Source organism: Saimiri boliviensis, chromosome 2, assembly GCF_048565385.1.
Source record: "Saimiri boliviensis isolate mSaiBol1 chromosome 2, mSaiBol1.pri, whole genome shotgun sequence".
Lineage (NCBI taxonomy): Eukaryota > Metazoa > Chordata > Mammalia > Primates > Cebidae > Saimiri > Saimiri boliviensis.
In genome coordinates this window covers 185817435-185845127 of record NC_133450.1, presented here as the reverse complement: position 1 = coordinate 185845127, position 27693 = coordinate 185817435, and the positions used below count along the sequence as shown (strand labels likewise).

The window sequence follows — 27693 nt, the reverse complement described above, 5'->3', positions numbered from 1 at the left end:
GAAGAGGGATGCTATTTTGGGCGGTGCATCTGGACTTGGCTCAAGCGGCAACAGCCAAACCCCTGCCTTACTGACCTCTCCCCTGGAGGAGCAGGAGCAGCGCTCGAGGCTGCCCTGGGAGGGCTGAGAGGCGGGCTCTGGACTGGGGACACAGGGACAGCCAAGCCCCAGCTGAGGGTGGAAGCTGAGCCAGGGACTGTCATGGAGGAACAAGATTAGATGCACTTTAACTGAGAAGCCCCCAAGGCAGAAGCTGAGAATCAGAAGATATTTCAGCAGAGTGAGTGGGGCTCCAGGCAGGGTGGGGTTGGGCTGGCCTTATCAGTGCCCAGACCTGGAAGGGCCACTCCCTGGGTACCATACAGGGAGGAGGGGACTGTGGGACTGTCAGGGGAAGGAGCCCCCGCTGGGAGTGAAAGGCCTGGCTTTCTTGTTCTGTTGCAGTCCTGTGTTGCTGTGTGACACAGGCACACAGACCCTCTCTCTCGCCTTCAGTTTCCTTACCTGTAAGTTGGCTGTTGGGAGGACCAGCAGTGGGGCAGAGATGGCAGGGATGTGCTGGGCTGGGCTGTCAGCAGAGCATGGGGTGGGGTAAGGAGAGAGCTGAAGACCACCAGCACTGGACCACAGCAGCAGGGGTGCAGGCCAGAGATGGGTCAGCTGCCGGCTTGCTGGAGTCGTTCCTTCCACGCAGTCCCCTCCTGCAGGGCTGGGGCTGGGCCTGGAGGATTTCTGCAGTCAGGGCTGGAGGATTTCTGCAATCAGGGCTGGGGATGCGAGTTCGTGCTGCAGCTAGAGGGAACTGGGCTAGAGAATGAGGACAGATAGTGTGAGGGGACTTGGGGCTACCTTCATGCTGTCAGAGAGAAAGATAAGAGCACAAAGGGAAATTTTTTTTTTTGAGACAGAGTTTCACTCTTCTTGCCCAGGCTGGAGTGCAATGGTGTGATCTCAGCTCACTACAACCTCCGTCTCCCAGGTTTAAGCGATTCTTCTGCTTCAGCCTCTGGAGTAGCTGGGATTGCAGACGTGTGCCAGCATGCCTGGCTAACTTTTTGTAGAGACAGGGTTTCTCCATGTTGGTCAGGCTGGTCTCGAACTCTTGACCTCAGGTGATCTGCCCTCCTCAGCCTCCCAAAGTGCTGTGATTACGGGTGTAAGCCACTGTGCCCAGCCTACAAAGAAGAATTTTTAGGCGAGGTGCACAGGTGAAACGAGTTTTCAGGGCCTAATTCTGTGTGTTCATCGTGTGTGTGTGTGCACGCGCAGGTCCTGGACAGTCACACTTTAGCAGCAAGAGGGCTTAAGGTTAGACTAAATGTATGGCATGCAAATATGAGAGGCTGGAGCCACTAAGCAGAGGCTGAGGGCGTCTCCACAGTCCAACCAGGTTGCAGACAGGGAAGATGAGGAGGACTGCTGGAGGGTCTGGCCTGGGGTTGGTCCTGGGACAAGCATGGGTGGTCCAGGGCGTCTCCTCAGTGGCTGAGCACTGCTCCTCCCTCTCTACTGCTAGGCTGGGTTAAGGGAGTGGCACTAGCAGGAGCTGCCCCGAGGCTTCTCCCCTGTGGCTAAGGTCTGATGAAAGTGTGGGGGCCACGTGCTGTGTCTTCCAGCCCTAGTGACCTTTCTCTGGCTTCACAGCATCCACAAATCTGCAAGACAAAACATGATTCACGCATCCAAGCACAGGCGGTAAGTACCTCACCCTGTTCCCCAACTCCAGCCCCCTGTCCTCCACACAGCACACCTCAGTGTCCTCCTTGCCCCTCCTCAGCCTCTCCCTTGGGGCAGCTGTTCCCCCTCGACCTCCTCCTCCCGACCCACCCACTAGCCTATGAGGTCCCAGAAGAAGAGGGTCTTCCATCGTCTCTCATATCCCTGTGGTGCAGCCAAGCCTGGGCTGGGTCCTGAGGTGAGGGGGTGCTCAGAAAGACTTGGATGAGGGTCAAGGCATGCAGGTGGCCTTCAGCTGAACTGAACTCAGCACTTCTTACCCTCTCAGGCTCAGCTGTCTTTGGGGGGAACAAGAACCAGTCCTTGCAATGGCCAAGGCCCTGCTTATCTAGTCGTTACCTCTCTGGCCTCCCCACTCTAGGCCCTGCTCTCCTTCCTCCAGCCACACTGAGTTTCGTTTCGTTTCTTTTTTTTTTTTTTTTGAGATGAAATCTTGCCCCATTACCCAGGCTGGAGTGCAGTGGCTCGATCTTGGCTCACTGCAATCTCCACCTCTTGGATTCAAGCAGCCTCCCAAGTAGCTGGGACTACAGGCGCCTGCCACCAAGCCCAGTTAATTTTTGTTTTTTTTAGTAGAGACAGGGTTTCACCTTGTTGGTCAGACTGGTCTCGAACTCCTGACGTCAGGTGATCCACCCGCCTCAGCCTCCCAAAGTGCCGGGATTATAGGTGTGAGCCACCTCGCGATACCTTTTTTCTTTTTTTCTGGTATTTTTAGTAGAGATGAGGTTTCCCCATATTGGCCAGGCTGTTCTTGAGTGATCAGGTGATCCAGATCACCTGACCTCAGGTGATCCACTTGCCTTGGCCTCCCAAAGGGCTAGGATTACAGGCCTGAGCCACTGCGCCTGGCTACCTTCCACCATTCTTTCTACCACTACCCTACATCCCCATAGCCATGTTAGGCCACCACCTGCCCATTTGCAAAACATCCTTCAGTTCCCACGTCCCATGCCTCCCCTGAGGTCCCGCAGTCCCAAGCTTCTTCTCTCTAGTGGTGTTGCCATTACCCATCTCTTCCATTAAACGGAGTGACCCAAGGGTGGAGAGTGGGTTTTAACTTTGTATTCCTGGTGCTTGACTCATAAGTAGATGCTCAGCACTTTTTTTTTTTTTTTGAGACAGAGTCTTCTTCTGTTGCCCAGACTGGAGTGCAGGTGGCATGATCTCAGCTCACTGTAACTTCTGCTTTCTGAGTTTAAGTGATTCTCATGTCTCAGCCCCCCTAGCTGGGATTATAGGTGCCTGCTGCCATGCCTGGCTAATTTTGTTTATTTTTAGTAGAAATGGGGTTTCGCCATGTTGGCCAGGCTGGTCTTGAACTCCTGATCTCAAGTGATCCACTTGCCTTGGCCTCCCAAAATGCTGGGATTACAGGTGTGAGCCACCATGCCTGGCCAACAAATGTTTGTTGAATGAAGAAATGTTGGTTAGCAGGTTGAATTGTTGGCTTGTGGTTAGTTAGAGAGTTTATGGTTGACTGGTTGATTAGATAATTAAATGGGTTAATAGCTGGTTAACAGAAGAATCAGCTAGCTAGTTAAGTTGATAGATTAGTCATAGGGTTAGTAAGCCACCAGGCAGGGTGGTTCACGCCTGTAATCCCAGCACTTTGGGAGGCTGAGGCAGGAGGATTGCTTGAGTCCAGGAGTTTGGGACCAGCTAGGGCAACATGGCAAAACCCCATGTCTACAAAAAATAGAAAAAAATAGCCAAGAATGGTGGTGTGCTCCTGTAGTCCCAGCTACTTGGGAAGCTGAGGTGAGAGGAACCCTTGAATCTGAAGCTGAGGTGGGAGGATCGCCTGGGAAGTCTAGGCTGCAGTGAGCTGCGATGGTGCTACCGCACTCCAGCCTGGGCGACACTCAAAAAAAGAAGAAAAAAAAAAAAAGAGAGAGAAGGAAAGAAAATAACAAGCGTTAGATTTGTGAGCTTTTAGCTTCTTTGTTAGCAGCTTACTTAGGCTCTGGCTGGCTGTGAGTTCCTTGCTTTGTGGGCTGGCTTTCTTGGACCCCTCTTCTTAGTCTGTGCCTTTTCTTTGAGCTCTCTCATCTTTGCCCATGGCTCAGATGACCATCTGATTTGCTGACCTCCAAATGTTTCTCTAAGTGAGACCACACGACCAGCTGCCTCCTCACTGGCCATACCCCCCAGGTTTCTAGCGGGCTCTTCACCCTCAACATGCTCAGAAGGGGCCTCCTCGTTCATTCACCCACAGTTGGTTCCCATGCTGGTCATTCCGCTGCCCTACCAGGACCTGAGAGCATCGCTGAGCCACCCCACTCCCTTCCCTCTCTAACTGAATCCCAAGCCTGTCAGCTTGACTGTGCTCTTGTGGTCATTGGCACCGCCATCTCCATGGCTCAGGCTGCCACCCCCTCTCCATCCGTCTGTGGAGAAGCTGATGCTCACCCTGCCTCCACTCCACTTCCTCCATCTTGGCCTCCACAGGAGAGGCAGCTCTCCTGCTGAAATCCTCCACTTGGCCCACAGCCTATGGTAGACTTCAGACTTCCTAATCTGGGAAGGAGGATTTCTGCCGTCTGGCCCTGGCCCCTCTCTGCCCATCTCATGCCACCTGCATTCCTCTGAGGCCAGCCCATTCCTGCACATTGGATATTACCTTGGCTGCAGGCTTTTCATATGCCATCCCAATGCCCAGAATGATCCCTGCCTCCCTGGAGGCCCTTTTACCTGGCCAGCCTTCTTTTTTTGACCTAAATTTCCCTTTCTCTGGGAGAGCCTCCTACCCCACCCCAGGCCATTCACTTCCTCCACATGGTGCCCATTCTTTCAACTGTGGCAAGGCTCATCACACTCCATAGTAATTGCTTAATTAATTGCTTTTCTCCCCAAGGGCTGGGATCCTACCAATGTCCTTTACTGCACTGCCTCAACATTTTGGCATAACAGATTTAAGAAATCTTGGGTTCATTAGGTTGGCCAGTGGTTATCTGTTGCTTACTGTGCCTTGCCTGCTGGGTGGTGATGAGGAAGGAGCCAGGCTTCCAGGATTCTCTTGGTGTTCTTGGCTTTCTGCTCTGTCTACTTCTTTCCCCTCTTCTGTGGTTACCTCCAGCATGGGAGCTGGAGTTGGGTGGGGGCCAGTGGATGGTCACCTCATCCTGCTAGGGAGAGCAGCAGCATTCCTCGGAGCTCCTAAATCCTCCTGGCAGCAAAAAGTAAGCAGAGGAAGTAAGAGATGTCCAGGCATGGAATGAAACATCTTCCACTTCTCAGCTGAGATCCTCTGTTCATAGCTCACCCATCCCAGTCCTTGCCCTATTCCTTACCCCAGGGAAACAAACCCAGGGATGAGTAGATGGAGGGGAATGCAGAGTTGCATGGATAATCCGCTGGGCACCCCTCCAATTCCAGCTCCCATGCAGCATCATACAGGGGTCTCCTTACTCCATGACCAGCCCCCTCAGCCCTGAAAAAGAGACCCTGCCAATGCAAGCAGCAGCCCAAAGACAGTCATGGAAAGGTGCCATAGAGGTAGGAGAGAGGTGGACAGAGCAGGAAGCCAAGAACACCGAGAGAATCCTGGAAGCCTGGCTCCTTCCTCATCGACACACAGCAGGCAACAACCAGCAATGAACCAAAGATGTATTGAATCTACCATGCCTACTATGTTCAGGCAGTGCAGTGAGGAAACTGATATGATTCCAGCCCTTGGGAAGAAAAGCAGTTAATAAATTAAGCTTTTTTTTCCGGAGACAGGGTCTTGCTCTGTCACCCAGGCTGGAGTGCAGTGGTGTGATCTCGGCTCACTGCAACCTCCACCTTCTGGGCTCAAGCAATCGTCTCACCTCAGCCTCCCCAGTAGCTGGAAACAGGCATGCACCACCATGCCTGACTCATTTTTGTATTTTTTTGTAGAGATGAGGTTTTGTCGTATCGCCCAGGCTGGTCTCGAACTCCTGGTCTCAAGTGATCAGCCTGCCTCAGCCTCCCAAAGTGCTGGGGTAACAGGCATGATCCACTGTGCCTGGCCTACTTAAGCAATTACTGTGCAGTGTGATGAGCATTGCCACAGCTGAAAGAGTGGGCACCGTGGGCATGTGGAGGAAGTGAATGGCCTAGAGGAGCGGGTAGGAGGCAGGAGGCTCTCCCAGAGGAAGGGAAATTTAGGTCAAGAAAAGAAGGCTGGCAGGGTAAAGGAGCCTCCGGGAGGCAGGGGACCATTCTGGGCATAGGAAAGGCATGTGCAAAGGCCTGCAGCCAAGGCAGTAAGTGATGTGCAAGGATGGGCTGGCCAGAGGAGTTGAGGAGCTGGTGTTGGCCTCTGGGCATCCAGATAGTGAGACAGCAGAGTGACTAGTCTAAACAAGCACTAAGGCCACACCTAGAGGTATCTGTCCCTCTTCTTCCTTTTTTTTGATATGGAGTTTGGATTTTGTTGTCCAGCCTGGAGTGCAATGGCAAGATCCTGGCTCACAACAACCTCCACATCCCAAGTTCAACTGATTTGCCTGTCTAAGCCTCCAAAATAGCTGGGATTACAGGCATGCCCCACCACACTGGCTAATTTTGTATTTTTCAGTAGAGACGGGGTTTCATCGTGTTGGCTGGTCTGGAACTCCCGACCTCAGGTGATCCGCCTGCCTCAGTCTCCCAAAGTGCTGGGATTACAGGCGTGAGCCACCATGCCTGACCTCACTTCTTTCTCTTTATTCTCCAGCCCCACCCCCCACCTTCCCCAAACTCTAGTCCTATACCTCCCCTTATATGAAGATTTGGGACCTGTTAGGGTTTCACCTACCTGTCCATCTAACCGTGCATTTATTAACTAAATATATATCAAGTGCCAGGCACTTTGGGAAGCTCTGCAGATCTAGTTGAGAGTAAGACAGACTCCCCAGTTCTCACGCATTCAACAAATATTTATTGCACATCTCCTGTGTACCTGGCATTGTGCTAGGCACTGAAGATACACCAGGAAGTAAGATCCAGTCCTTCCTTTTCTCCTTCCCTGCCTCCTGTTCATTAATTAATTCATTCATTCACTCGCTCTCTCACATACCTCTGTTTGCATTGACCTGGTTGCAGAGCCTGGTGCATTTTGCTGACGCCTTCGTCTTTGACAGAACCTGGAGCATGTTTCAGTGCTCAGTGCTGTTTATAGAGCTCAGCAGCAGACTTTGCCACACCTCATGCTGTTTGTAGAGTGCCTCACTGTTGCCCTCACCTGGCCTGTGACCTGAAAGCCCTGGCTCCAGCAGATAGGTAGGCAGGCAGACGGACAGACAGACAGGACAGACAACCGAGGTCTACTTTCAAGCTTGCTGCCTCCTACCCTGCTTTTTCTCAGAGGCTTGTTGCCACCACGGATTGCACTGTCAGCCCCCTACCGGCCCCTCCGCAAAGTGGCCTCACTAGTATGCCATTTTTACTGGCCCAGGCCCAACTAGAAGGAAGAAGAGGCCTGGCCTGGCCATCTACCCCAGTTCCTCTCCATGTCCCCATGGCTCCCAAGGTCTCTGATTCCAGTTGTCCCAGCTGCCCTGGGCAAGAAGAGGTGTGTGTGGCAAGGCTGCTGGGTTACCCATTAACTCAGTTGTGAGCTGAAGAGCCGATGGGCAGCAGGCAGACACTGGAGTCTTCTTTCTGTCTATGGGCTCGGGCTGCTGTCTCAGGTCCACCCGCAGCTCCAAAATGGTCTCCTGGTCTGGGATAACAAGGACACAGCAAATACTGCAGAAGAAGTTGGTGCGAGAGTTCCTGGCCGAGTTCATGAGCACATATGTCATGATGGTGAGTGGGTGGCCAGCGTGAAGTGGGTGGGGCTCGGCCAGGGCCATCCACGGCCCCCTCCCCATGCTGACCCGGTCACATTGTGTATTCCTTGCTTCTGAGCTGGGAGCCTGGGGAAGCAGCAGAGGAAAGTAAGGATGAGGTCTTTCTCATCAAGTCTTTTTGGACAGAAAGGGATCATAATATGTGGGGGGTCAAATGAAAAACCATGTGCTGGGGTATTTGGGGCACGGCTGGAAGTGGGGAGAAGGGAAATCCAGGGTAAAGAGGTTGAAGAGGGCCGGGTGTGGTGGCTCACACCTTTAATCCCAGCACTTTGGGAGGTTGAGGTGAGCGGATCACCTGAGTCAGCAGTTCCTGGCCAACACGGTGAAACACTGTCTCTACTAAAAATACAAAAATTAGCTGGGCATGGTGTCACACACCTATAATCCCAACTACTTGGGGGACTGAGGCAGGAGAATCTCTTGAACCTGGGAGGCAGAGGTTGCAGTGAGCAGAAATCATGCCACTGCACTCCAGCCTGGGCGATAGGAGTGAAACGCCATCTCAATAAAAAAAGAGAGAGATTGAAGACCTTGACTATCAGGCTCTAAGAATGAATCCAATGGGGTGACACTGAAGGCTGGCAAGCAGGGGAGTAGTGACATGATCGGATTTGGATGTTAACAGTAATTTTGGGTGCAGTGTGAAACAAGCAGGACAGGCAAAGCTGGCGAGAGGGAACCAGTTAAGAGGCTGTTGTTGATCTGGGCAGAAAGAGGGTGGTGGCTGGTCTGGGGTTGGAGAAGAAAGCATGTGTTTGAGGGCTGTGGAAGATGGAATCGAGACTCTGCCAGTAGAAGATGTGGGCAAAGTGCCGATGAGCTGTTCTGGAGCACGGGGCCAGCCCAGGGCGAGAGGTAAGGCTGGTTTGGATGTGAGCAGGCAAGATGCCCATGGATTGAGATGCCCGTGGAGAAATCCAGGAGATAGCTAAACACAGGCAGGGGCTGGAGCTCAGGAGAAGCTTGGTCCGGAAGGAAAGAGTTGAAATTCATCAGAACGCAGGCGGTGGTTGTCAACATTGTCCAGAGAGAGAGCACAGAAAGAGAAAAGGATGGCTTGAGGACAGAGCCCTGAGGAATGAAGAGGTGCACGCAGAGGAGCCTGAGAAGGAATGGTCAGAGGGGCGGGAGGAGGACCAGAGGGGACTGCGTCATAGAGGGGGCAGTGGTTCCACCAGGAAGAAGCCGTCAGTGGTGTGGGCAGCTGCAGATGGTCCATGCAAGGTGAGCATTGGCAAGAGACCCCAGAGTTTGGCAACGTGGAGGTTGCTGGTAACCTTGACAAGGGCTCTTCTTTTTTTTTTTTTTTTTTGAGACGGAGTTTCGCTCTTGTTACCCAGGCTGGAGTGCAATGGCGTGATCTCGGCTCACCGCAACCTCCGCCTCCTGGGTTCAGGCAATTCTCCTGCCTCAGCCTCCTGAGTAGCTGGGATTACAGGCATGTGCCACCATGCCCAGCTAATTTTTTGTATTTTTAGTATAGACGGGGTTTCACCATGTTGACCAGGATGGTCTCGATCTCTCGACCTCGTGATCCACCCGCCTCGGCCTCCCAAAGTGCTGGGATTACAGGCTTGAGCCACCGCGCCCGGCCAGGGCTCTTCTTTTTTTTCGAGACAGAGTTTTGCTCTTGTTGCCTAGGCTGGAGTGCAATGGCATGATATGGGCTCACTGAAACCTCTGCCTCCCAGGTTCAAGCAATTCTGCCTCAGCCTCCTGAGTAGCTGGGATTACAGGCTTGCACCGCCATACCTGGTTAATTTGTATTTTTAGTAGAGCCGGGGTTTCTCCATGATGGCCAGACTGGTCTCAAACTCCCGATCTCAGGTGATCTGCCCACCTTGGCCTCCCAAAGTGCTGGGATTACAGGAGTGAGCCACTGCGCCTGGCCTAGGGGCTCTTGTTCAGAAGTCTGCACATCCAGACTGCAGGCAGGTGTGAGGTTGCTCCCTCTCCACCTGCTTCAGCCCTGCCACTTACGCTAGTGGGCCTCAGCCCTTAACATGACTGTAGCCATGCTTATTGCATCTTATACAGGGTCCAGGGTCCAGAAAAAAAGAAGGGGCAGTCTCCAGAAAGGGAAGAAAAGGCAGCCAGGTGCATGCCAGAGGAATGTGGGGTGAGAGAGGCTGTTTGTGTGTGTGGTTATGATTATTAGTTAACGGCAGCTGTGTATGTGTGTATGTGTGTGTGTGTGCGTGCATACGTGCACTGAGCCACAGTGCAGGAGATGGTAGGGCCCCCATGGAGCTCAAGGGAGAGATGGAATCGGGACACCAGGGTTCTTGGCCTGACCCTGCCACTGAGTCACCAGTTGGCCTTGGGCAGATCTCCCCCTGGCTTAAAGCCTGACTTCTCACTTATATTGTACGGAATCAGGCCTTTGTGGGATTTGAATCCTGGCTCTGTTATCTTCTAGCTGTTTGACCATCCACAAGTATCTTAACTGTTAACAAATTTAGCTTTCTTGTTTTTAAGACAGGGGCTCACTCTGTTTCCCAGGCTGGAATGCAATGGCACAATCTTGGCTCACTGCAACCTCCACCTCCCATGCTTAAGTGACTCTCTTGCCTCAGCCTCCTGAGTAGCTGGGACTACAGGCATGTGCCACTGTGCTCAGCTAATTTTTGTATTTTTAGTAGAGATGGGGTTTCACCATGTCGGCCAGTCTGGTCTCAAACTCCTAAACTCAGGTTACCTGCCCACATTGGCCTCCCAAAGTGCTGGGATTACTGGCATGAGTCACCACACCTGGCCCATCACTCTAGCTCCCTTATTGGTCAACAGGAACACTGACATAAAGCTGGAGGACTTGTGTGAAGAAGCTCAAGTGCCAGCACAAGTAAGATGTGGTACCCACGTGTTGATCCCTGGCTATTAGGACAGGTGCTCTCAGCTGCTCTCTCCTCTCTGTATCTGGCCCTCCCCTGCTCCTCTCTTACCTCCCCACCTGCTTTGGCTCCTGAGCTGTGAGGACAGCAGTTGGATCCTGTCCCGCCTTAATCCAGGGCAAAGTAATTCACTTACGACAAGACATTCCAGCCCCATGAGGGCTGTTAAATCTTGGAACCTGGGAGGCAGGGGGGTTTGTTCTCCCAGAGCTGTTAGGAAAAGCAGGCACCACCCACATGCTTGATACCTGCCCACATCTGTGTTTCTCTTCCTTTTATTGAGATTTTTATTGAGCACCTACGCATCCCGGGCATTGTGATGCTAAGCCCTTTACATGTTGCATCTTCCCAAATCTTTGAAATAGCCCTGTGAAGTAAGTACTATCATCCCAGTTTCACAGATGGGAAAACTGAGTTTCCATGAGACTAAGCCTCTTGCCCAAGGTCACACTTTAAGTCAAGATTAAATCCAGTCCAGTCTAGTATCACAGTCTTTTTTTTTGAGTTGGAGTCTCCCTCTGTCACCCAGGCTGGAGTGCAGTGGTACAATCTCAGGTCACTGCAACCTCCACCTCCTGGGTTCAAGCAATTCTTGTGCCTCAGCCTCCAGAGTAGCTAGAATTACAGTTGTGTGCCACCATGCCCAGCCATTTTTTTGGTTTGTTTTTTGAGATGCAGTCTTGCTCTGTCGCCCAGGTTAGAGTGCAATGGCGTGATCTCAGCTCACTGTAACCTCTGCCTCCCATGTTCAAGCAATTCTCCTGCCTCATCCTGCCAGGTAGCTGGGATTACAGGCACCCATCACCATGCCCGGCTAATTTTTTATTTTTACTAGAGGCGGGGTTTCACCATGTTTGCCAGGCAGGTCTTGAACTCCTAACTTCAGATAATCTGCCCACCTTGGCCTCCCAAAGTGCTGGGATTTTTGGTGTGAGCCATCACACCTAGCCCAATTTTTGTATTTTTAGGAGAGACGAGATTTCATCATGTTGCCAAGGCTGGTCTTGAAGTCCTGACCTCAAGTGATCCTCCCACCTCAGCTTTGCAAAGTCCTGGATTACAGGCATGAGTCACTTGCCGGGCCTAATATCACATTCTTGACCCTTAACCTCTATGCTCTGTCCTTTAGCTTAAATATAGCTGGCTTTTAAAGACTCTGGCTTGTTAATGCTCCCCCAGATGGGGGTAAGGTAATCACTTTCAGGTAGTTCAATACTCCTCTCTGGGCCTCAGTTTCCCCATCTATACAGTGGGAGAAAAATTTTTGCTGTGCAGATTTGCTGTGAGGATTGAAGACAATAACACTCGTAAAAGAACTTTGTGAGGTGTAAGCCTATATGGGACATTGTGTTGTTGTTATTTTTAGTTGCCAGGCTGTGCCAAGAAGTGGGGGCTTTAATAGGAATCTCTGTGAGACACCAGGGTGAAGATTTTCCCAAAAAAGCCAGTGTGACCTTGGCTCCCATTTATTGCAGCCAGGATGGGGGAAGTGGATGGATTCACGTTGCAAATTCCAAGGGCGTTGCCCTTGGAGCTGGCCTCCTGGCTGTCTGGGAGACTTGGATGGGCTGGGCCATGTTCACTGACCAGGGAGAGGCGGGGCTGGAACCATCCAGGCCCTGAAAACCAGCCATACATGTGAGCCATGGGGCAAGGGTTGCAGATCACATGCTACAGGGCCAAGAGAGTCGCAACGCAGGGCGGGAGGGACTTTGGCTGACTGCAGAGTGCCAATCTGTGTAAGGCTGGAGCTGCTGCCATGCCAGCTGACTGTTGCCATGGAGGGTGGAATGCAGGCCAGTGTTGCCTGAGCTTCTCATTTTTCAAGAGAGATAGAAACTCCTGTTCTGCAAAACCAAGTGATCCAAACAAAACCTGTGTGCTGGATGAATTAGGGCATGGGATGCCAGTTGGCAACCCTGACACAGGAAATCATGTGGGGTTCACTCACCATCCAGTATTTTTTTTTTTTTTTTTTTTGAGATGGAGTCTCACTCTGTCACCCAGGCAGGAGGTGAAGGTTGCAGTGAGCCGAGATCGCACCACTGCACCCCAGCTTAGGCGACAGAACGAGACTCTGTATCAAAAAAAAAAAAAAAAAAAAAAAATTTAGCTGGGTGCCATGGCACATGCCCATAGTCCCAATTACTTGGGAGGCTGAAGTGAGAGGATAACTTGAGCCCAGGGGGCTGCAATGAGCCCTGATCATGGCACTGCACTCCATCCAGCCTGGGTAATAGAGCGAAATCTTATCTCAAAAATCAGACAAATAAAACAGAAGCACTAGAAAGCAAGGCATTCCTGGAGCAGTGCAGTTGTTTGCTTTGAGGCCGTCTGGCACAGGTAAGTGCCTGGATTTAATCCTGGCTCACCAGGTACAGGCTGTGTGACTTTGGACAAGCCATTCAAGTTCTCTAAGCTTCAGGTTACTGTCTGTCAAGTGGGGGAGAATAATAGCACCTAACTCATCTGATTGGTGTCAGGGTTAAAGGAGATGGTCAGTATAACTCACTGGCATGTAGTCAGTGCTCAGTAAATGGTTATTATGCCAGGCGCGGTGGGTCACGCCTGTAATCCCAGCACTTTGGGAGGCCGAGGTGGGTGGATCAAGAGGTTAAGAGATCGAGACCATCCTGGTCAACATGGTGAAACCCCGTCTTTACTAAAAATACAAAAAATTAGCTGGGCATGGTGGCGCGTGCCTGTAATCCCAGCTACTCAGGAGGCTGAGGCAGGAGAATTGCCTCAACCCAGGAGGCGGAGGTTGCGGTGAGCCGAGATCGCGCCATTGCCTGGGTAACAAGAGCGAAACTCCGTCTCAAAAAAAAAAAAAATGGTTATTAGTATTTAATAGTAAAACTATTGCCTAATACAAAGAATATTGGAGCAGATATGAAACAGGCAGAAAGGATGAAATTATGCAGGGTCTTAGATGGTGGCCTACTTAGTTTGGACTTTATCCTAGAAGTAGAGGGGAGCCAGTGAGTGAGCATGGAGAAGACCTGATAGGGTTTTTGTTAGGAAGGTCACTCTGGCTACAAGGAGGAGGCTGGGTGAGGTTCGGGGAGAATGTGAGCAGAGCTGATGGGGTTTTGGGGAGGATGGCAAGGAAACTCCTATTTGCAACATCGGAGTTTCTGGCTCTGCCAATTGGGATGGTGAACATAGAGTGAGGAGCAGGTGTGCTGCGAGATGCCGAACTTTCTTTTTTTTGAGACAGAGGCTCCCTTAGTCGCCCAGGCTGGAGTGCAAAGGCGCGATCTCACTCACTGCAGCCTCCGCCTCCCAGGTTCAAGTGATTCTCCTGCCTCAGCCTCCTGAGTAGCTGGGATTACAGGTGCCCACCATCATGGCCGGCTAATTTTGTATTTTTAGTAGAGATGGGGTTTCACCATGTTGGTCAGGCTGATCTTGAATTCCTGACCTCTGGTGATCCAGAGATGGTGAAATTTCAACAGAGCCTGAGATGCCCATGGAACACCAGGAAAGTTCCAGTGGTGATTTGCAGGTAGGAATCTGGCTCCCCAGTGGAGATTATGGGAATTTTGGTCCATCAGGCATAGCTGAAGCTGTGGACCTGGCAAGACCATGCTGGAAGAGACCTTTGGAAAATCAGGAGGTTGTGGGAGCCCTTGGAGAGAGCTTTGGTGTCTGTGACATGTGGAAGTGGAAGCCAGATTGAGAAGGGGGCGTGAGGGAAGGGGTGAAGCAGTTGGCCAGTGTGTTCTCTCCTGCAGTCTGACTGAAGCAGGGACAGGGTGACCAGGAGCCCACAGTTGGAGAGGGAGGCTGGGCAGGGGCAGGATGGTTCGCTGGGAAGGATGAGACTCCAGTCTGAGGGAGCCAGTCAGTGGGAGGATGGAAGGTACAGGGGTGATGGAGGCCCCTTCAGAGGGAGAGGATGGCACAGGAGGCAGGGCTGAAGGGGACAGTGGCTCTGGACTGAAGCTAATGGGCCTGAAGTTTGGCCCCTTCCCCCTGTGAAGGCGGCATCATCTGAGGAGCTGTGAGGGATGGGCAAGAAGCAGTGGCTTGGGAGAGCCACCTGAGGTCCATGGAAATGAAGCTGAGGGCAGGAGAGTTAGTACCCCACTGCTCCAGCATTGCAGGGGGTCGGCTGGAGGGTGTATGTGTGTGTGTGTGCGCGCGCACGCTCGTGCAGGGATGGACAGATTTGGAGGGCCCGTGAAGAAACTTCCTTCAGGCAGGCCTGAAGCGTGAGGGACTCTGAGGACATGCCATCCATGCCAGCCATCCCCTCCTCACAGCCCTGCCTCACCCCCAAACTTCAGGTGGGCCTGGGGCTGAGGTGCTTGGACGTGTGTCTAAGAGCCTCTGATTCTGCTGCTCCACCCGGCTCTCAGGGGCTCCGGTCTGAGAGGCCTCTCAGCAGGGGCAAGGAGAGGAGGTGGTGAGAAGGGAAGGCTCTGGAGAAAGAGGGCATGGCAGAAGGTCTTCGTGGGCAATGGCAGGAAGGCCCAGGGCATGGGGGTGAGGAGCTAGAACTGGGCTCTGAGCCCTCGTCTGAGGTTGGGGCTCCGGGGTAGGCCGCCCCCTTAGTGGCCCTCCCTTGTAGGTGTTTGGCCTTGGTTCCGTGGCCCATATGGTTCTAAGTAAAACACATGGGAGCTACCTTGCTGTCAACTTGGCTTTTGGCTTCGGTGTCACCATGGGAGTGCATGTGGCAGGCAACATCTCTGGTGAGTAAGCCCAGGCCCTGCCAGACTGGGCAAGGCCAGCTGTCCCGCCACAGGCTCTTTCCTGTCCACCCCAGCCAGCCCCTTCTCCGGCACAGCCAGTGCCTCTCCGCCTGGCCACCGGGAGGGAGGAGGCCTCCTCCCAACCCCTCATCTAGGATGTGTCTGCCCCAGATTCTTCCTGGGCCCCCGTGACCTGTCATTTTCACTGGCTGGGTCCTCTTAGGCAAGTCATTGCCTTCTCTGTTCCTCAGTCTTCTTAACAGTGACACACAGGCTGTGGCTCCAGCCCCACGGGGTGGTTGTGAGGGTCAATGAGAGAGCTGTCAGGAGCATGCTCTCTGTGCACACCAGCCATCACTGTTCTCAGTACAGTTGTAGTTGTTGTTTGTTTTTCTCTCACTCCCTGACACACTTGGTCCTGCCCTCAGGGGCCCACATGAATGCAGCTGTGACCTTCGCTAACTGCGCACTGGGCCGCCTGCCCTGGAGGAAGTTTCCGGTCTACGTGCTGGGTCAGTGCCTCGGCTCCTTCCTGGCGGCTGCCACCATCTACGCCCTCTTCTACAGTGAGTGCACTGCCTGGGTGTCCGCCTCTGGCCTCAGTCGCCTCCTCTAAAATTAGGGCAGATCGGACCTCAGTGTCCTGGTTTGTAAAAAACTAGCTGGAAGAAAAAAGCCTTGGAGCTCTTCCACCCTCTAACCTATAACCTAATTTCTGGGACCCTGTGGGGCTTCACTGGGGCAGGTTCGCAGGACAGTCTGTGTCTCCGCAGCGGCCATTCTACACTTTTCGGGTGGACAGCTGATGGTGACCGGACCCGTAGCGACGGCTGGCATTTTTGCCACCTACCTTCCTGATTACATGACATTGTGGTGGGGCTTCCTGAATGAGGTCAGTGGTCCAGGATGAGTACCCCTCCCCCTACCCTCCACCCCTCAGGATGGAGCCAGCAGGGAGCCCCTCCTGATAGACAGGTCAAGAACTCTGGATGGAGATTGTACAGAGATGTGTCTCTGCTAGAGGGCTTGGATCTGGGGCACTGCCGAGGCCCTGTGGCTTGGGGAGGGGCCCTGGTGAGCTGCCACATCATCTGTTCCTCAGGTGTGGCTGACTGGGATGCTCCAGCTGTGTCTCTTCGCCATCACGGACCAGGAGAACAACCCAGCACTGCCGGGCACACAGGCGCTGGTGATAGGCATACTTGTGGTCACCATCGGGATGTCCCTTGGCATGAACACAGGATATGCCATCAACCCATCCCGGGACCTGCCCCCCCGTATCTTCACCTTCATTGCCGGCTGGGGCAAACAGGTCTTCAGGTACGGCCCCTGCCTAGGCCCATTCTTTTGAGTTTTTCTGTGGGTCCCCTGCATGTTGAGGAGGTGTGGTGGTGATGTGAGGGGCAGCATAGGAGGGTCCTGCAGAGCCCCGTGGTGGCCTGGGGAGCAGGAATGAGTCCCAACATTCCCCCAGAGCAGTACGGATACAGATCCTGCACTTGTACTGAGTGTCAACCCTCTCCCTGAATCGAGCTGAGGCCAACCAGGGCTCCAGGCTGAGGTGTCTCCTGGGGTATACTGGGGATGACTCCTCTGCTTACCTTGTCTTGGCCTGAGGTGGATGAGGGTGCTGTCCTGGACATCAGCCCCCCTCAGCAGGCCTCTGCCTCTTGCCTGCAGCGATGGGGAGAACTGGTGGTGGGTGCCAGTGGTGGCGCCACCTCTGGGTGCCTATCTAGGTGGCATCATCTATGTGGTCTTCATTGGCTCCACCATCCCACGGGAGCCCCCAAAAGTGGAGGACTCTGTGGCGTATGAAGATCACAGGATAACCGTATTATCCAAGATGGAACCTCATGCATCCATGGCCTCTCCCCTCACCCCTGTCTCCGTGAGCCCTGACAACAGACCTGCAGTCCGCCTGGCCCCCACCTTACAGGAATCCATGGCCCAAGAACACTTCTAAGTAGAGATTCTTTGTGATTCCACCCTCACCCCAATAAAGCAAGTCTTATCCCACAGCAGAACCCCACTTCCTGGGGACCTCCTGTGGTTGGGTTCCCCTCCTGGGTTCTTCCAGGAGCTCTAGGGCTATGCCTTAGCCCAAGGTGTAGAGGTGAGGCACCTCGAGTCTTTCACATCCTGGGAACTGGGATGCCCAGGGGAGAGAGCAGGGAAGAGCTGAACTGCACCCTCAGTAGGAACGGGGTGAGATGAAAGAAGGACAGAAACAGAATGAGGGATTTTCAGGCACGGGGGAAGGAAGGGTGGTTTCAGGGAAAGAACCATAGCTGGCGGGCTGATGGGGGACCGGCTTTGGAGATACTTTGAGGGGATCCTGGGATTGGACTCGACTCTCCCCTGGGTCTTCCCTTCCCCGAGTTCTGGCCAGTTCTTGGACTAGACAAGGCAAGGCCCAAGAATGTAGATCAGAATTTCTTAGCCTTTTTTTTCCATTAGTGCCTTCTGCAGACGCCTTTTAGATATTTTTTTCTTAATCACATGAAATTTTAATACCACAGGTATACTATATATCTGTTTATGTACTGTATATGTTCTCTACTTTGTACATAAAAAAGAGTAAGATTTTTTTTCACCTCCCCTTTTAAGAATCAGTTTTAGGCTGGGCATGGTGGCTCATACCTGTAACCCCAGCACTTTGGGAGGCTGATGCAACTGGATCACCTTAGGTCAGAAGTTTGAGACCAGCCTGGCCAACATGGTGAAACCCCATCTCTACTAGAAACACAAAAAATTAGCCAGGCATGGTAGTGGGCATCTGTAATCCCAGCTACTCGGGAGGCTGAGACAAGAGAATTGCTTGAACCGGAGAGGTGGAGGTTGCAGTGAGCCAAGACCGAGCCATTGCACTCCAGCCTGGGCCACAGGAGCGAAATTCTGTCTCAAAAAAAAAAAAAAAAAAAAAAAAGAATCAGTTTTAATTCCCTTGAGAATGCTTGCTATAGATTGAAGCCTTTCTTCTTCCTGGTGCCAGAGTGCTCCTACATGAAGGAATCCCACAGTTGTAAGGAAAATGCAAAGAGGGAAATTCTTCAAACACATGAAGACACAGGAAGAGGCCTCATAGGGCTCCAAGGGCTCCAGGGAAGCAGGTGCAGAGGTCGGGTGGGGTAGGGGGCCAGGATCTGCGGAGCCTGGGGTCAGGTAAGAATCACTCTGTTGCCTGGGGCCCATGGTTCCTGTCATTGCTATGCATTTTGCCTTTCAACAATGATTGTGCACCTACTGCGTGCAGGCCCTGTCTGGACACTGGGGATGCCCAGTGGATGCACTGGGCTCTGCCTTTGGTTGCAGATGGTTGCAGTTTAATGGGGGACAGGTAATTATGAAGAAGAAAGTGAGTGCAGAGTGGGAGGCTTGGAGGCTTCCCAGAGGAGGAGACAGAGCAGGATGTGGTAGGGGTTGTCCTTTCTGGGGCTGAGAGCTGCACTTTATAGTTTGAGGAGATGGGCAGAGGAGACTGGGCTTCCTTCTGGATGTGGGGGACAAGGTGAGGTTTAGAAAGTGCACTTGATTTGCAGTAGTCTTGAAGGAAAAAAATAAAAATTAAATTAAATTTAAAAAAAAAGAAAGTGCACTTGAGCCACAGTGTGTACGATGCTGGAAATGGTGGAGATGGGCCTGCAAAGAGAGTGGTGGGAAGCGATGACCCAAGAGCAGCAGCTGGGCACCTAATGGGTCAGCACTGTGGGCATGGAGACGAGAGACGGGATTGATCAATACCCAAGAGGTACAATGTGCCGGATTTGGGCTCTGGATGGAGTGGGTGAGGGAGAGGGAGGAGTCAGAGATGGCTTCCAGTTTCCAGCTTGGGCCTGGGGATTGGAGATGTCCCTACTGAGAGTAGGGCACAAATGAGGAAATGGTTTGGAGGAAGATGATAGGTTACATCACGGACGTGCTGAGTTTGAGTTGCTGATGGGACTTGGAAGGGGGCGTGGGAAAAGGTGTGTGATCTTGAGCAAATATTTAACCCTTCCGGGCCTTGGCCTTCTCATTTGTAATATGGCGATAAGAATATTACCTATCACTTGTATTGCTGTGAATATTAAATGCGCTACCACATGTAAAATGTTGAGATTCATTTCTGGCTCAATAAACACAGTTATGTCTTTTATATGGTCTGGAGCTCAGAAATTGAAGACAGGGATTCATGAAGTCATGACTTTGCGGACATAGCTAGAGTGTGGAATAATGACAGGAGGGTCAGGAAGCATGGCACAAGGTAGGGTGGTCGAGAGACACTGGACACAACCCAGATGTCCATCCACAGAGGACAGATACATACACTGCTGTGCAAGTGCAAATAACAGAATACAATAGCTAAAATTAAGGCACAACAGACACCTGCAACAACACGGAAAAATTCTAGAGGCATAAAAAGTAATACAGTAGCTGGGTGTGGTGGCTCACGTCTGTAATCCCAGCACTTTGGGAAGGCGAGGTGGGCAGATCATCTGTGATCAGGAGTTCCAGACCAGCCTGGGCAACATGGTGAAACCCTGTCTCTACTAAAAATATATAAATTAGCTGGGTGTGATTGGGTATCTGTAATCCGCTACTGAGAAGGCTGACTATTTTAGTAAAAGAAATGATTCCTACAGGCAGATGGGGAGGAGCACAGGAGTAGTGCAAGCTATTAATAATTTTCTAGTTCTGGGGTTGACATACATTTGTGGGTTTATTATATGATTGTGCTTGGTAACATAAATGTGACATGTATTGTTTGTATGTATGATATATTTAAATAAAGACAAAGAAGGAATAGCTGTAATGTGAGAACAGGGTAGAGGGGAGGGGTAACAGGTGGGGAGCCTGGTGAGATCACAGGAAATCCAGGGACGATGAGTGTGTCTAATGTCCCATGGTGGGAGGAGCTGAATCAGGGGAACCCTGGCTGGGATTGACCAGGGAATGGCCCACAGCTGGAAGTTCCCAACTGTACAGTGACCTGCTGTGACCCTCTGCAAGCCCTTTCCCCTCTCTCACCCTCAGCGGCCCTGCGAGCCTTTCTCATTCTTGGCATTCCAGAGCAGCATGGTCCCAGGGCCTCAGTTACAGCTGAGAGAGGCATTTATGGGGCCCAGGGTTCTGGTTCCTCCCCTCCTCTCCCTCCCCATGAGCACTTCAGCCTCTGGGCATCCTCCTGTCCCTGGGAGGAACCCTGGAGGCAGGGCGGCCCTGGACAGAGCCCCCACCTGCTGTCCACTGCTCTACCACAGGCTTGCCCTAGGCATGCTACCCCTAACACCTTGCAGGTTCTGGTCCCAAGGTCAGGCTCAGATAAGCCCTGACCTGTCGCAGAGCAAGCCTTTCCATTCTCTTGGCAGATTCCAGTTGACAGCCTCCAATGTGCCAGGCACCCTGCCAGCACTGAGGAAATGGGCATAAGGAAGATAGTAGTCCTGGTCCTCTTGGAGCTAACGTTCTATGTAAAATATATGGTGTGTTATAGATGCTATGGAAAAAAAGCAGGACCAGTGTATAGAAAGTGTGGGGAGGGGTAAAGAGCAGATGGCCTCTGAGAAGGTGACTTGAGTAAAGACCTGAAGAAGTGACAGAGTGAGCCAGGTGGACACTTGGGGAAAGAACATGCCAGGTGGGAGGAACAACAGCCACTTCCCTGGGTGGGAGCTGGAGGGGCCACTGTGCTGAAATGGAAAGAGGAAAGGGGAAAAGATGAAGTCAGAGAATTAAGGGGGATGGTGGGTGGACCGAGGCCAGGCACTGAGGAGAGATGAGAACAAGGGTTGGGGCAGAGGTGAGGGAAGTCTCTGGAGAAGAAAGGCAGGTCCTGCCCCACGAAGGAAGGAAGGAAGGAAAGAATGAAGGAAGGAAGGAAGGAAAGAATGAAGGAAGGAAGGAAGGCAGGAAGGAAGGAAGGGAGGGATTAGGATAAGGTGGGGTGGGCATCATTGCACCTTGTGGGTGCCTGCTCTTGGCTTTGCTGTCATGCACACGAGCACACACACACACACACACACACACACACACACACGCAGGGTCCCTCCTGTAGATGCATCTGTGCAGCTCTGGGAGCCAGGTTGGGACATAAGCCATGGGAGCACTGGATCCTCTCCCATTCTCCCAGTGCCAGCATGGACTGGTTGTGTGACCTGGATAGGACCCCTTACCTCTCTGGGCCTCAGTTTCCCCATCTGTACAGGAGGCTTGGATCTGTTGGTATTGGGGAGCCCCCCAGCTCTTCTTATAGCACTCATGAAGCCTCATGTCATGGCTCTGCTCCCAGGCCAGGCCCATCCAGGGCTCTGCAGATGAATCTATGGTCCTCAGCCTGGTAGTCCCAGCTTTGAGAGGAGCCCCTTACCACTGCCTGGCCTGCTCTCCCATTCAGCTCCAGGGATTCCAAGGGATACTGGTAGCACCCTGGTCTGGCTGGTCTTAGGTTTCCTCCCTCAGATGGGGTCCTGCAGTCTAGGAAGAGGTGGAGCAGCCACCTCAGGCCTGGCCTGGTGCTGGCACCATTAGTGTGAGGAGGCTGGAGTCACTTTGAATAGCACGGCGGCTCCACATCCACCCTGCGCTGATCTTACAGTAGGAACAGTGGAACCTAGGGTGACCCCAGCCTTCCTGTATATGGCAGGAGTTCATACTGTGGCACTTAGCACAGACAATGAAGCCAGCCTGCCTGGACCCAAATATCTGCCCTGCCACTCACTAGCCGTATAACCTTAGGTAAGATAATAGCCCACTTCACAGCGCTGCTGGGAGGATGAATGGGCGACGCCTGGCACAGGGGAGTTTGTGTGTGCTGCTATTGTTATGCACCCTCTGAAGTGATCTGCACGTCGTCATGCCCATCTGACATACAGGGAAACTGAGGCTAGGGAGATTGGCTCAGCAAGGGGCAGAGAGCAGGGACTATAGCCCTTGTCAATGTGCCCCTGAAGCATGTGCTTTCACCCAGAAACCAAGGAGGTGACCTTGGCTAGTTTTTGTTTTTTCAAAATTTTTAAATTTTTTATTTTTTGAGACAGAGTCTTGCTCTGTTGCTCAGGCTGGAGTGAAGTGGTGTGATCTTGGCTCACCGAAACCTCCACCTCCCAGGTTCAAGTGAACCTTCTGCCACAGCCTCCTGAGTAGCTGGGACTACGGACATCCACCATCATGCCCAGCTAATTTTTGTATTTTTAATAGAGACAGGATTTCACCAGGCAGTCTTGTTCACCTAGGAGAGGGGTTGGCGGGGGGCTCCAGCTAGAGGGAATGGCAGGAGCAGAGTTCGGAGCTCACAGAGTTCGGAGTCCCAGGCTGCTCAGTGTGGCTGCAGGGGAAGAGGCAAGGTAGGTAGGGAGTGGCTGGTGATGCTGACAGGGCCAGGGTAGGCAGCTGGGACTTTCATCTCTTAGAAATTCAGAGAAGAGTGTTAAGCCAAGTAATGGCAGAGCCAGATTTGTGCCTGAGAAGAGATCCTTTAACCTCTGTGTGGAAGCTGAATTGGAAGGGGAGGGACTGGGGGCAGGAGAGCAAGGAGAGGCAGCTGAATTGGCATCGCTGGTGAAGGGTAAGGGAGGAGAGAGGTGACCAGAAAAGAGAGTCAGAAGATGGAAGTTATGGACCTTGAGTCAGCTGTGGAAAGGGCAGAAGGTGTTGCTCAGGGCTCTGTCTAGGAACTAGGTAGGTGGTGGAGACATCAGAAGACAGTCTGTGGGGGAAAGACGGCTGCGGTATTGAGCATGCTGAGGAGGAGAGGCTCACAGGACATCTAGGGAAAGCCAGGGATCTGGGTTGGAGACAGAGCATTTAAGCCCAGGAGTGGCCGCTGAAGGCTTGCAGGTGGACGAGGTAGCCCAGGGAGAGGTCACGGAGCCCTGTAGAGTACCCATATTGAGGGGGTAAGAAAACGAGAGGAGGCAGCCAAGGCTCATGGCCTCCTTTGGCCCCGGGAGCCTGAATACTCTGAGGCCTTAACTGACTATGTGCCCTGGGGCCAGGCCCTTCTCTCAAGGGGTTCAGACAGGTCAGGATAAGTGAGAGAAGCCCATCCTCTCCCAGGCAACCTGTAAGAAAACCTGAGACCCTCCCTCTGCAGGACTTCCTGTAGCACTGATCCTGCAGCTTCAGCCCCCATCTCTGGCTCTGGAAATCTCTCACTCCTGCCTTGTTCTCAGCATCCTGCCTTCAGGATGAGGGTGTGCCCAGGGCATAGTTGCCTTTGAACATCTTCTCTTTCACCCTCCTTCCCTACATGATCTCACCAGCCTTTAAATACCATTACAGGCGCCATTAACAGCTCCCCAAATTAGATCTCCAGCCCAGTCTTGTCTCCAGACTTCAGACTCCCACGCACAACTGCCTACTGGACTGATTTTCATCCCAAGCCCGCTCCTCCCACACGCTTTCCTATCTCAGTAAACAGCAAACGCAGTCTTTCAGCTGCTCAGGCCAAAAACTTTAAAGTCATCCCTTACTCTTTTCTCTCTCTCACACCCCACATCCCAGCTGTCGGCAAATCCTATGGTTGTTAATCTGCAAAATGTATCCAGAATCCAGCCATTTCTCACCACCACAGCACTGTTCCCTTGGTTCCAGCCAAGGCAGTCTCTTTCAGATTATAGCAGGGGTCTTCTGGTCTTCCGGTCTCTTCCCTTGCTCCCACTCAGCCCTCTGGTCTAGTCTCAATACAGCAGCTGGCATTACCCTTCTAAAAAATGAGCTAGGGGGCTGGGCACGGTGGCTCACACCTGCAATCCCAGCACTTTGGGAAGACGAGGTGGCGGGTCACCTGAGGTCAGGAAGTTGAGACCAGAATGGCCAATATGGTGAAACCTCATCTCTACTGAAAATACACAACTTAGCTGGATGTGGTGGCGGGTGCCTGTAATCCCAGCTACTTGGGAGGCTGAGGTAGGAGAATCACTGGAGCCTGGGAGGCAGAGGTTGCAGGGAGTCGAGATTGCACCACTGCACTCCAGCCTGGGCGGCAGAGCGAGACTCCACCTCACAAAAGAAGCTAGGCTTCATCATTCACTCCTTTGCCCTAAACCTTCCCATGGCCTACAAGGCCCCACCTATCAGGTTCCCTTTGTTACTGTTCTGAGTCCCGCGATTCCCCCCATCATTCACTCCCCTACAGGTTGACGGCCTTGCTGTTCCTTCAAGGTGTATGGCGCGCTGCCACTTCAGAGTGCAATGCCTTTCCCTCTCTCTGCCTTGAATTTCCTTCCTTCCAGTATTTGCATGCGTTGTTTTCCCTGGTGCTCATACTATGTATATCAACTAGCAGAGAGAAAATAATATTAAAAAAACATAAAAATGTGAAATTTTGAAAATACTTTGGTTTATAACCAATTTTGAAAATATTGGTTATAAACTCTACTAAAAAGTTTTAAAAAAAGAGAGCTTTTCTGAGGCAAAGTGTAAGCATTTCTCTACCCGACCCCCAGGCTCCTGGTTTAGGGATACATACTGCACCCTAGTGGCCACTAGAGAAAAAGCCCTGTCTTCTAAAGCAGGGGTAGGGGATTAACTGGTGTTTTCTGCATTGGGACATGTGTAAACTTTCCTCCCGCTGGGCCTGACCTGCTGGGCCACCCTGCCCCAGGAACTCCAAGATGAGCGGTACAAATTGCCCCAATTCCAAGGCAAGTTCAGTACGGTTTCAGGGGCAATTCCCACAGCTCTTGTCAAGGACACAGACCTGATAGGAATTTCAGATGACTGGTTGTTTGCTGAGTGGTCTTGGGTGAGTGACCTAACTTCTCCAATCTTTAGTTTCCCCACTAGTAAAATGAGGATAATAAGAATACATACTTCATGGGGATTTTTTCTTTTTTTTTTTTTTGAGACAACATCTCTCTCTCTGTGTTGGTCAGGCTGGTGTGCAGTGGCACGACTTTGGCTCACTGCAGCCTCAACCTCCTGGGCTCAAGCAGTCCTCCCACCTCAGCCTTCTGACTAGCTGGGACTACAGGTACATGCCACCTCACCTGGTTTTGTATTTTTTGTAGGGACGGGGTCTCACTTTGCTGCCCAGGCTGGTCTTGAACTTTGGGCTCAAGTGATCCCCTTCTGCCTCAGCCTCCCAAAGTGTTGGGATTATAGGTGTGAGCCACTGTACCTGACCTTTGTTTTTTTGGAGGCAGGGTCTTGCTCTGTCGTCCAGGCTGCAGTGCAGTGGTGCAAATGTGGCTCACTGCAGCCTCCTGGGCTCACACAATTCCTGGGTTCAAGTGAACCCCTGCCTCTGCCTCTTGAGTAGCTGGAACTACAGATGTGTGCTACCATGCTGGTTTCATTGGATTTGAGGAGTAAGAGATGGCTGTGGTGCTCAGCACATATTAAGTGTTCAATAGCTGTTACCTACTGTTAGAAAAGGTTCTCGGGAAAATGTGAGCAGATGAGGACTTTCAACTCCCTCACTGATGTGTCAGGTTTACAGTTAGTGAGGGGATTGTCAGTGGGGGTGGCCAAAGGCCTGACCCTTGTCTGAGCAGCTTGGCCATGGCTCTGTTCCGTTCCCCCTTCTCAGAGCTGTTCTCTGAGAGCCGGACCTGAAATGGGCTCCAGAGCCTTGACTGTGCCAAGATGCCACGTGGCACTGGGAGACTCTCCTGATATCTGACCCTGTCTACCCACCACCCTCACGATGGCTCTGGGAAGCACATGAGCAGGAACATTACCTCAACTGACAGATGCAGAAACTGATGCCCAAACTGCCCAAGGACAGAGTGAGTTGAGGCAGCAACACAGACATCCTAGCTGTCCAGCTGGCTTCTCTGCATACACCTCTCCCAGAAGGCTGGGCATTATGAAGAATGACCTTGCAAAGCCTGGGCCGAGGGCAGCCTGGGACACTAGGAAGGACTTCCCACTGAGCCGTGTCTGGGGAAGCTAGGAAGGAAAACGCTGCCTGTGTCCTGAGGACTCAGCCCCCTCCTGGTACAGGGTGTTTCTAGTGTGGCAGTGTGACCCCAGGGGACCAGTTCTTTCAGAGCTTGGCTTTGTAGGCAGAGGGACTGACCTGGCCTAGAGAAGCCCCTGGGGATCTTTGAGCCATGGGAGATGTATGGGACATCTGTGCTGAGGCCATGTGGGGAGTTTGAACTTTCTGTTTGTGTATGAGGGAGGCTAATGAGGGAGGCAGGTCTGTCTTGGTGAAGGAGCTGGCCTGCCCGTCCCTCCTCGATTTTAGAAGAGGAGGCACATCAGCAGGTTCTCCTTAGGAAACAAGGTCTCCAGGCTTTCAGGCATGAAGCAAGAAGGCCAGCACCACACAGAAGGGAATCTCCCCCCAAACCTGAATCTACAGACTCGGTGATTGAGATTTTGCCCCTCCCCAACAAGACTGACACTCCTCCTCCTCCTCCCCTGCCATGTTCTCTGGCCTCTCCAGAACAGGATCCAGAGCTGCGGCCAACAGCCCTGCAAGCAGGAGGGCCTGCTTTCATCTCCGCAGTCCCGCACACAGCCACTATTACATGTCAAGCAGGTAACACTTGAGAGCAGCCGGCCCTGCCAAACAGGCCAGAGGGAATTTCAGAGATAATTTGGTCTCTGGAAAGCTCTGGCTCATGAAAACTCTCCTGCCAAAATTGAGTGTGGGCTGGAGCAGGGAGAGAAGTTTCCACCTGATTCTCAGGGAGCAACAGCTGGGGGTCCTGGTGCCCTCCCTCCATGCATGGGTTGGTAGAGGCAGACGGGTCTTTCCCTCTTGCCTATGCTCACGTATACGCTTGCCCAACGCCACGGCTGAGGAATCCACCAAAGCAATGAGAAGCAGCTTCCCCTTGGTGATGTGAGGGTGGCTAGTGTAAGGTTTATTTTCTGTGAGGTATACTGCTGAGTTTAAAATGAGGAAACTGAGGTCTGCATGAGAACAATTAGACGCTTATTTATTTAGCTCCTGGACAAGGTTCCGTGGTACCGCGGAAAAGAGGCCAGGGAAATCACGCCTGACTCCTCTTAGGCGTGGGGTTATATAGGGAGGGAAGGCGCTCTGATTGGCTGTGAGAAACAGAACGTGAACGTGGCAAGCTGCTATAGGTAGGCAGGCAGGATTTTCGGTGAGCGGGCTGGACGGGGCCATACGCTATTGGGCAGGTTCTGGCCAGGCTTCTTTTAAATTTTGGCGGGGTTTTCTAACGGCTGGCTAGGGGGAGTGCAGAGTTTAGTGTCGAGTGAAGATCCTGGTGCTGAGTGCAGAGGGGATTTCTAACGGTGGGCTAGGTGCCGAATGCAGAGTTTAGTGCTGAGCGCAGAGGTGGGCATGGCGAAGCTAGATGCTGAGTGCAGATTCTGATGACGTAATTTTCAGGCGTGGAGAGGGATGGGCGTGTCCGAGCTCCGGGAGAGGCAATCGGCCTTACAGCTAGTTCTCCTGTTAACCTCTGGCATCCAATCCTACCTCCCTAATCTGAATCTCTCCCCTCTTTGCAGTGCCAACTCACATTACCCTCACCCGGATCGCTTCTGCAGCTTCTTGGCCGAGCTTCTTGCCTCAAAGTAGCCCTCCAATCCTTTCTACATTCTTCTGCCTGAAGGACTGCTCCAGAACAGGGTGGGTAAAATAAAGTCCAT

The 27693-nt window shown here is 52.4% G+C and overlaps 1 protein-coding gene across 4 annotated transcripts; it reads left to right on the top strand.

Annotated features, from left to right (window-relative positions):
* Window positions 1-75: 75 nt before the first annotated feature.
* AQP7 (aquaporin 7) lies at window positions 76-27693 on the top strand. Of its 4 annotated transcripts, none has more exons than XM_039474781.2 (8): window positions 76-280; window positions 1645-1695; window positions 7377-7494; window positions 15009-15132; window positions 15561-15698; window positions 15906-16024; window positions 16235-16452; window positions 27553-27693. In XM_039474781.2, the coding sequence occupies exons 2-8, from the start codon at window positions 1670-1672 to the stop codon at window positions 27620-27622; spliced, it is 813 nt and encodes a 270-aa protein (XP_039330715.2). In that variant the 5' UTR covers window positions 76-280; window positions 1645-1669; the 3' UTR covers window positions 27623-27693. The 4 variants fall into 4 exon arrangements, with proteins under 4 accessions (XP_039330715.2, XP_003939791.1, XP_074251073.1 ...); XM_003939742.3 differs by lacking the exon at window positions 27553-27693 and adding an exon at window positions 16813-18064; XM_074394972.1 differs by lacking the exon at window positions 27553-27693 and adding an exon at window positions 16813-18064 and having other exon boundaries at window positions 6790-7494.